This window comes from Festucalex cinctus, chromosome 6 (genome assembly GCF_051991245.1).
Source record: "Festucalex cinctus isolate MCC-2025b chromosome 6, RoL_Fcin_1.0, whole genome shotgun sequence".
Classification (NCBI taxonomy): Eukaryota; Metazoa; Chordata; class Actinopteri; order Syngnathiformes; family Syngnathidae; genus Festucalex; species Festucalex cinctus.
Genome location: NC_135416.1, coordinates 30,604,071 through 30,614,148, shown reverse-complemented (window position 1 = coordinate 30,614,148; position 10,078 = coordinate 30,604,071). Strand labels below are relative to the sequence as shown.

Genomic DNA, 10,078 nt, shown 5'->3' with positions numbered 1-10,078 from the left:
GACTTGGCGTGAGGCAGAGACTTGGCGTGAGGCAGAGACTTGGCGTGAGACAGAGACTTGGCGTGAGACAGAGACTTGGCGTGAGACAGAGACTTGGCGTGAGACAGAGACTTGGCGTGAGGCAGAGACTTGGCGTGAGGCAGAGACTTGGCGTGAGGCAGAAGACTTGGCGTGATGCAGAAGACTTGGCGTGATGCAGAAGACTTGGCGTGATGCAGAAGACTTGGCGTGATGCAGAAGACTTGGCGTGATGCAGAAGACTTGGCGTGATGCAGAAGACTTGGCGTGATGCAGAAGACTTGGCGTGATGCAGAAGACTTGGCGTGATGCAGAAGACTTGGCGTGACGTGGAAGACTTGGAAGGCTTGGAAGACTTTGAAGACTTGGTGTGACGTGGATGACGTATAAGACCTTGAAGACTTGGCGTGACGTGGATGACTTGACGTGACTTGGCGTGATGCAGAAGACTTGGCGTGATGCAGAAGACTTGGCGTGATGCAGAAGACTTGGCGTGATGCAGAAGACTTGGCGTGATGCAGAAGACTTGGCGTGACGTGGAAGACTTGGTGTGACGTGGAAGACTTGACGTGACTTGGCGTGGCTGACGTTGAAGACTCGGCGTGGCTGACGTTGAAGACTCGGCGTGGCTGACGTTGAAGACTCGGCGTGGCTGACGTTGAAGACTTGGCGTGGCTGACGTTGAAGACTTGGCGTGGCTGACGTTGAAGACTTGGCGTGGCTGATGTTGAAGACTTGGCGTGGCTGACGTTGAAGGCTTGGCGTGGCTGACGTTGAAGGCTTGGCGTGGCTGACGTTGAAGGCTTGGCGTGGCTGACTTGGAAAGACTTAGTAGACTTGGCGTGGAAGACTTAGTAGACTTGGGGTGGAAGACTTGGCAAACTTAGCATAGAAGACTTGGCAAACTTAGCATAGAAGACTTGGCAAACTTAGCATAGAAGACTTGGCAAACTTGGTCAGAAGACACCACTGTGACAAAGCATGCAGACAACAGCAAAACAATGCTCCCACACCCGCGTGAGACAAAAACCACTCCCTTATACCAACACTAATGACAATAACAGGACACACCTGGGAGACACAGCAGGGAGGGGGAATCAATCAGCAATACACACCAGGAAGGGAAGACACAAGCAGGTGGACAAGGTTAACATAACGAGACTGGGGAAGAAGACCGGAACACCAACAACCAACACTCACCAAAATAAAACAAAAACCCAACCCAAAAAACCGAAACATGACACATCCGTCTTATTTTTCGGAACAATATGATTACAGATGAGCTCCGTAATTTAGGGCTGGTCCACGAAAATATGTGTATCAATTATGGCAATTGTTTTTAAGTTATGTACCGTTATTTTCCCGATTCGGCCCACTTGATAATATATTTTCCTCCATGCGGCCCCTGAGCTAGCATGAGTTTGACACCCCTGCTGTAGAACAACCAAACATCTGTAACACGCCAACTAACATTTATAACTAATTAAGGAAATGAAATTCATTTGAAGGTACCGAAGTCAATGTCGCAGTGGTGGAACTCCTGACAAAGACCATGTTTGTCAACGATGTCATGAAGATGTCTCACCTCGGACAGACCAGTGGTGTGGAAGCTTTTCACAGTGTGGTGAATCACTTTGCCCCAAAGATGTACAACTTTTCGTACAAAGGAATGAAAAGCAGGTGCGTTTAAGAAAACTTTGATATGTATGAAATGGAGACTATAGTGATGAGGGGGGAAAGTAACGTAATGAAGCACTTGCTTTGAGGCTCCTCTAGATGGTGCTCATGGCTTAAACATAACAGCTAGTGCAATGGAAATTTATTAAATTTCCACTGCATCTGTTCAACCAAAAATGCCATCTCAAAGAATCGAGAAAAAATAAATAAATAAATAAATATATATATATATATATATATATATATATATATATATATATAATGTGCTTCTTCAAGTGTGATTTGTCCATGACTAGTAGAACATAAGGATGAAATGTAGAACTTTGAGATATAAAGCTATTTCATCACAATGTGACAATTTGTTAATAAGGCAATTTTTGTTCAATTCCAGAATCATTCTCGCTGCTATGCATTATAATGAAAATGCTGGGAGACCACAGAAAGTGACGAAGGAAGGAATACACTCCTACTGCATCGTTTATCCCAAATATAAGAGTGGTGGCTATTCTCTGAGAAAGATATTGGTGGATGCAACTTATGGTAAGTTATGAAACAAAAACAATTCCAGGCAGATGCATTACTTAGTGTAAGTATGTATGTCGCCCAAATATTTATCATCCCAATTTTTTTTTTCTTTTTTTGCAGACTATGTGAATGACTGCCTTTCAGAGGTGATGAAACTGATTGACATTCCAAATAAGTACAGGACCGGTGATGTGGTCGTCGACCCACAATTTCTTACAGCAGCAGTGAACAGACCTGAAAAATCTAATGTTATTGCTGAGCACCATACGAGATTCCTCAGAAAATAAAGAATCACATCCCTTGTATTAAGTTGTCCTCATTTGTTTATTTTTATTATGATGTAACTAGTCCAAATCACAGTTCTGGAACATTTCTCTGTGAAACACGAAACCCTTTGAATAAAGCTGACTCCTCTTCTCCTGGTGGTGGAAAATGTGCCCTGATACAAGACACTGCACATGCTGGAAGGACAACACGGTTGTCCAGACCAAGAAACTTCCAGCACCAGCGCACAAATTGTCTGTAGGCAATATGTCTATACTTGGCATCCTGTGGCCCATCAAATGCCTTGCCTCTGTACTGTTGCTTGTAGGTCATCCATGCTACCTGTAATCCATATGGGTCCAGGCACACAGCATTGAATCCAGGATGATCAGTGATGCAGTCCAGTACCTGATTGAAGTGTTCCTCTCCTTGTAGACGTACAGTCACTACTTTTTGAATTTCATGGCAGCAAACACATTCTACATCTGTAGGCATTTGCTGGCAATTACCACAAGTACACCTGAAATTTAAAAAAAATAAATAAATAGTAAAATACCGAGCGATGACACCATGAACAGAAATGTTATTGAACAAGTGTATTGCTATACCAATCAGTCAATAATTCTGTTTATGAAAACATTTGTTTCAAAATATACAAGTACGTGGACTGAATCATGTATAAAAGTAAGAAATAGTCATTGATAAATCTCTCAAGTACAAGTAAAAAAAAACATTGCTGAAAAGAATACTCAAGTACTGAGTAACTGCTTGAACATAAAGTCCGATTATTATTATTTTTTTTTAAAACGTCAGACAAAAATATAAAATTATGTCCAAATGCTGGCATCTTCAAATAAATAAAAAAAATACCACTGCCTACATATATCTTACCAATCTTGTAATCTCGACGAGTCTTGTCTCCATTCCATGTCAGGTCGTCTGGGCGCACTATCAGCATCCTGATTAGCATCTGGCTCGTACATGTAAGGTCCAACGTATAAAATACCAACCTCCTCCTCTTCCTCCAACTCTTCAAAAACTTGGTTCTCCTCATTTTCGCTCAAACTATCGCTGATATCGCTGTCTGAATCGACGTTTGAGTGGCTTTCTATAGCGTCTGCATGGAGCGCTGCCATCGCTGTTCCCGGTGTGACGTATCACTTCCGGGTTTGTCGCCCGACAAGCTCAAACTTCGGAAAAGCGATTATTTCGTCAAATATATAACATAAATTATTTTTTCATACTTTATTTGTTGGACAGTGTTTCAATGCTTCTATTGTGACCCTATATGGTATTTCATGAAATTACTTCACATTTGGTCTTTAAGATGAATCACACCAAGTTTGAAGATGATTGGATAAACTCTGTAGGAGGAGTAGCCTTTTTTCTGTTATCATGCATGTCGATTTTAAAATATCAAATTTTTCGCCACGCCCGATGTGTGTGTAAAGTTTGGTGAGTTTTCGTTCACGTTTAGTGTTTCAAAAATGTGATTCTTTGCTGAGAATAATAATAACGAAGAATAATAATAAGAATTCCTTCAGGAACAATAGGGACCTTTCAGCAGTCGCTGCTCGGGCCCTAAAAATAAAAAGTAAATCCATGTGAAATTTGGGATTTTTTGGTGCATGTACAGGGGAGTTATTAAAGGCCCAGTCTGTCGGTTTCACTCTGGAAAAGGCATTTTTTAAATACAGAATTTAAACAAACAAACAAACAAACAACTTCTCAATTTACAGATCTGGGCTTCTCTTAATTTCTGGTGGTGATTTTGTCCAAACTGAAAAAGGATTTTTAATAAATTAATTAGCTTTAAATGTATTATGTAATGTAGTAAAGTCCAGTACATTGAGACCTATAATGTGTACGGTTCTTCCATAGGAAGTTATTTGTCGGCTGCGTGACATCACTCCCACGGCAACTTGACAGCACGAATTGATTTTTGTTTTCACTCACTCATTCACACATGTAAGCTTCTGTGAGTGAGTGAGTGAGTGAGTGAGTGAGTGAGTGAGTGAGTGAGTGAGTGAGTGAGTGAAAAAAAATATAATAATCGTCCGTGCTTTCAAATTGCCACGGGAGTGACGTCACGCAGCTGACACGTTGGCATCTATATAGAGACTTTTTGTTGAAATGGGATAATATAGTGTTTTGTTTTTTTAGGAAGTATGTTAATGAAGATATATTTTTTATTATTAATCTGTTAATACTTATGGTAAAAAAAAAATATTATTCATAAATACAAGTATGGAAATCAAAACCTAACTTCACACACTTCCACATTGATATTCTCACCTATATTAGACTTATAAATGTCTCTCATAACAAGAAGGCTCTGAAAACTATCAATATTCGTAAAAAAATTCTAAATTATTTGAACGTACATGAAACCCCTGGCATTATTGTTTTGTTTTTTTCTTTAGTAGTGTTGTTTTTGTTTTGTGTTGTACATGATTATACTGATATATGTTTATTTTTGTTTAAATCATTATACTGATCTGTACTAATTCTTGCTTCAATAAAGCAAAATAAATACAATTTAAAAAAACAGAGAAGAAGACGACGACGACGAAGAAGACGACGACGACGAAGAAGACGACGACGAAGAAGACGACGACGAAGAAGACGACGACGAAGAAGAAGAAGAAGAAGAAGAAGAAGAAGAAGAAGACGACGACGACAAAGACGAAGAAGAAAAATTACAGAAAGAAAGAAAGAAAGAAAGAAAGAAAGAAAGAAAGAAAGAAAGGAAGGAACACATCGTAACCCGTGAGACATGGGGGTAAGAATATTCAAACATTATATTTTACCGCGCTCTACAATACATTGGAGCATAATTTGAAATACTGAGAAATGAGGACGTTGCACTTTTTTGGTGATGTGATATTTCTATGGTTGATTGTGTAGCTGGATAACAGTCACAGTTTGTCGAAGTCATATGGTCGTAATTATTGTACGTTTAAGGGATATTTAGACGGTCGCGGGTGTGGTACAGCTTAGCTTTATTTAGCTCAGCTCAACTGGATAACGATCACAGTTTGTCGAAGTCATTAGGGTCGGGATTGTACGTTTAAGCCTTAAACGTACGCGGGTGTAGTACAGCTTAGTTTTATGAGGTATATGCCACGGAAAAGGCGGGACGTGATTTTGCACATCAATTTGGTTCCGAGGGGCACAAAGTGCCGAAGCACAAGTATTTTGACGCAACCCAGACGTCGGAAACCGAACCGGAACCAAACTGATGTGCAAAAACAGTCCCGCCTCGTACGTGGCATATACCCCATTTAGCTCAGCTCAACTGTCTTCAGGCGATATGCAAAGTACACGACAAAACTGGTCGCCTGCATGACCTAGGTGAAGTTAATTGTACATTGGGTATATAGAGACCCTTCCAGCTGATGTCATCGCTTAGCTCCCGCTGCGCCTCCCGAACAGTGGCGGAGCCAGACTTTTATAAATAGGGGGGCCAGAGGGGGGGGGGGCAAAGGATACTTCATCCAAAGATGATGCCAAATTTGTTTTCATGAAAATTTATTTCAATCGGAGTCTCTATCGAAGTTCAAATATTTTTAAGTACATATTAAGCACAGGGAAGATTTTTGCACATAATGTGCCGTTTATTAAGAATGTATAAAATGTACAAAAAAATAATAATTCAGCACTGTTTAACTTGAATGAACTTGCACGCACATGCAGATACTGTATTCATGCAATTACAGTACTTTTATCAACATAACATTATAATATGAACATAATGCAAATTTGTATTACAGTATGACTAAAGATCCTGTCGAAGTGCCAAACTTCATTTTCCACACACCCTAGGAAAAATAAATTTATTACTCCAACTACTACTTCATTTACAACCACATAATTTATTAATGTGATTAATTAATAATAATGTTAATAAATCCTCCACTTCTACCTGTAAATGCAAACGTCAGTTAGTGTCTGTTTGAACTTTCAACCATTGGAGGGTGCTATTGTATTGCATAACAACAACAACATACTTATTTTTAGCTTGCACAAAACTACGTTGCTTATTGATGTCCGTCCAAAACAATCTATCTGAACTAGAGGTGTCAGTGGATTAAAATTTGTAATCATAATTAATCGCATTACTTCAATAATTAACTGACTATTAATCACACATTAATTGCACATTTTATATCTCAATTTATACCTATATTTACAATAAAATGTACAATTTCAATATGTTTTTTTTTTTTTTTGTCATTGATAGAGTAATTTCATCACAATTCAATTAAAAGAATTTAAAAATTCATTGATAGAGTAATTTCATAACAATTCAAGAAAAAAAAAATAAAAATAAAATATGTGCTGTACTGTAAAACCAAACCAAAGCGTGACTGATTTGTTTTGGTCATTTTTCTGTCACTACAACATGGTATAATTGCATTTGTAAGACAATAGTGAAAGCTCAATGGATTTCTCTTTTCATATTAGGAGCTGCCTAATTTTTAACATGAAGTAACTTGTGAAATTATGCACATTTTTAAAACTGTAAAATACAACACAATCCCCACAAATATATGCGTTCGCGCTAGGCTTTTATTTTGTTAAGTGAAATAGGATGTGCATTGTAAAATGACGAATCTTTACTGCATAGGAACCAGAAACGACCGATGTGTTCTTTTCATATTAATAGCTCTGTAATTTTAAACGATAAGTAACTTGCGAGTTTCTGCACATTTTAAAATTGTAAAATACAACTTGACGCCAATCCCCACACATTAGGCAGTATAATTTAATTTATTACTGCTAAATTGTGTTATAGTGACTCCTTTTAATGACGCTTTTATTTTGTTAAGTTCTCGGATGCGAGACGCAGCTGAGGCCGCTCTACTGTTACAGCGAACACATCGGTAGTTTCACTTTCATCTTGATGAGATATTTTGTGGAGATGCTGAATAAAATACGCCTCACATTTAAAGATAAATAGGATTGGGCTCACTCCAACTGTCAAGACGGCGTCCATTCGGCTCTTTACTCTCACAGGGGTTTCAGAGTGCCCATGGACGCCTCTTGGTGCTCGGTGCGAACGCAACGGCTAACCGAGTGCGTTCTTTCAAAGCAAGGCACGGGTGGTAGTGGTGAGACACAGTCCAAATGGCTCCTCCACCTATATTCTGCCCCTTAAACACTGTATTTTAGCTCCAGTGCTTTTCTATTGGGTAGTTTTGACGTGGACGTTTCTACTGCGTGGTGACTAGAATTCCCTGAGTAGAGGCTTTCCAAATAAGGAGCGGTCGTTAATCGAGCGTTAAAAAAAAATAGTGCCGTTAAAGGCACTTTAAGTTAACGAGATAATAATGTGACAATTTTGACACCCATAATCTGAACATAAAAGTTATTTTAAACAGTCACTCACGTCTCACAGGCAAACAAACATGATATAGCCAAACACCAACATGCATTCTCGGTACTCAAGAGACTGCTCCTTAAAACAGATTATTCTCCTTCTCCAGACTCCTAGTGAGGTGGATTATAATGCTTTGTCGTAAGTAGCGCCAGCCACTGTTCAGGAGGGGCATAACAATTAGTAGGCGTCTGCTTGAAAAAAATGCTGGCAGGCTGCATCGGCAAGGCGTGCGACGTCACTGCGCCGGTGCCGTGATATGTCAATCATTTGGTGTCTGCTGGGTCCAATCACATTTCAGCAGGGGCACGTGCCACCCCGGCCCCCCCTCTGGCTCCGCCATTGCTCCCGATGCTTGCATCCCATAGCAAATTACAGGGTTCCCGCGGGGTCTTAAAAAAAAAAAAAAAAAAAAAAAAAGTCTTAAAAAGTCTAAAATTCATAAAGTTAAATTTTAGGCCTAAAATGTCTTAAAAAAATCAGACATATTTTCTTCCTAGGTCTAAAATTTAACTTACCCGTCTAAAATTCTTACATCCGCTCCTTACATTCCGAGAAGTGGCTCTGTAGAAAGAAAGAAAAAGAACAAAAAATGTGCGTGTTGCGTTGTTTCTATTATTTGCGTACTCAAAGTGAGGAGACATTTGAGGGGGTACGTTTGCATTGTAGTTCGATGTAGATCTGGCGGGCGGGAGCGAAGGTACGTGGGGCGGTGCAAATGAGATGTTTGGTGAGATGTGACGAGCCGCGGCTTGTTTTGCCTCGAGATACGACAACAGGAGGGGGAGGGATTCGTTTTTGCTGTCCGCGGACATCCCGAGCTCAACATGTTAAGCTAACACTACCGGGACAAAAACAAACAAACTGGCATGGTGGTGAACGACGAACTTGGCAGACGTGGGTTGGTATGTATTCACGTTTTTGTTTTTGGTACATTTGTTGAACAGTGTACCAAAACAACAGAAGACATCAGTATTGATATTAGCCAAAGCATATTAGCACAGTGGTGGCCAGTTAATTGCGATGCTGAACCGTTTTTTTCTGAGAGGACTTTTGCCATAATGTAAGTAGAAGCAAAGCAAAGCCCCTATCTCCAGTGTGCGAATGTCAATGAAGCGGCCGCGTCCAGAGGTGTGAACACTGTACAGCTCCGGCAATGAAATGCTAGTGAATAAAGCTAATCAAAACTTTTTTTTTTTTTCATTTCTTTTATTTAACTAGGCAAGAAACTCATTGAAAGTAACAATCGCTAATCCAAGAGTGATCTGATCACAGGCTTACAAAGCCCCTTAGCTATTTGTGTGAGTGTAACATTGTTAATTAAGTGGCTTGGTACTCTGTGCATTACCGGGTACTGTACATTTGAAGTTTACGTTCCGGACTTTCCGCCAAGATATTGCAGTTAGCTTGTCTGAACGGAGAGTGTGGACAATTATTTTTAGCTAGTCAGAATGGAAAGTGTGGTCAGTCAATTTGTAAGAAAATGGGTAAATGTCAGTTCAACAAGAACTGGCGCGAAATTCCCGACTTTTCGAGCTGGTTGGATGAGGTAGATAGGCGATAGGCACTCGGCTCGTTGCAAAGTTTGCAAAAAAGATAAAATTGGGGACTTTGGGCGCGAATATGGTTGTATAGGCAAGGCAAGTTTATTTGTAAAGCACATTTCATACACAAGGCAAGTCAATGAGCTTTACGCAAGGAAAGGCAACACATAAGTGTCAACAAACAGTAGTTAACATTGAGAGGAAGAAGAGTAAATAAAAACAGGGTACACAATTTACTAGAAAGAACATACAATGACAATATTAAAACATTCTACATTATTCAGCAAACTTTAAAACATTTAGCGTAAGGAAGTTAAAGTCCCAGTATGCCGGTTTCACTCTGGAAAAGGCACTTTTTAAATACAGGATTTAAAAATCAAACTACTTCTTAATTTACTGATCAGGGCTTGTCTTCATTTCTGGTGGTGAGTTTGTCCTAAACCCGCACCCCCCCAGCCTGTATTTTGCCATTTTGTTTTTGTTTTGTAAACAGCGGGACGTTTCAGTGGAAAGAGTGTGTTCACAACCCTCCAGCCAATCGCAGAGCTGGGGGTGGCGTGTCGCAAACTGGGCCGGTCGAACGTGTCAGCTGTGTGACGTCACTCCCACGGCAATTTGAAAGCACGCACAGATTTTTTTTTTTCACTCACTCACTCGCTCGCTCGCTCAC

The 10,078-nt window shown here is 39.9% G+C and overlaps 1 protein-coding gene and 1 long non-coding RNA gene across 4 annotated transcripts in view; both read left to right on the top strand.

The window, feature by feature from the left end:
• The first annotated feature begins 1,442 nt into the window (after positions 1 to 1,442).
• On the top strand, positions 1,443 to 2,406 carry LOC144021244 (uncharacterized). The gene is made up of 3 exons (XR_013284081.1): positions 1,443 to 1,698; positions 2,087 to 2,235; positions 2,341 to 2,406. It is a non-coding gene; the product is annotated as an uncharacterized LOC144021244 (long non-coding RNA).
• Positions 2,407 to 5,116: 2,710 nt separating this feature from the next.
• The window catches only part of kdm2aa (lysine (K)-specific demethylase 2Aa), a 568,226-nt gene continuing 563,264 nt past the window's right edge, over positions 5,117 to 10,078 (top strand). For all 3 annotated transcript variants that reach the window (XM_077524205.1, XM_077524208.1, XM_077524204.1), the window contains exon 1: positions 5,117 to 5,266. In XM_077524205.1, the coding sequence (XP_077380331.1) occupies positions 5,261 to 5,266 (6 nt within the window). In that variant the 5' untranslated portion in view covers positions 5,117 to 5,260. The remainder of the gene's footprint in view (positions 5,267 to 10,078) is intronic.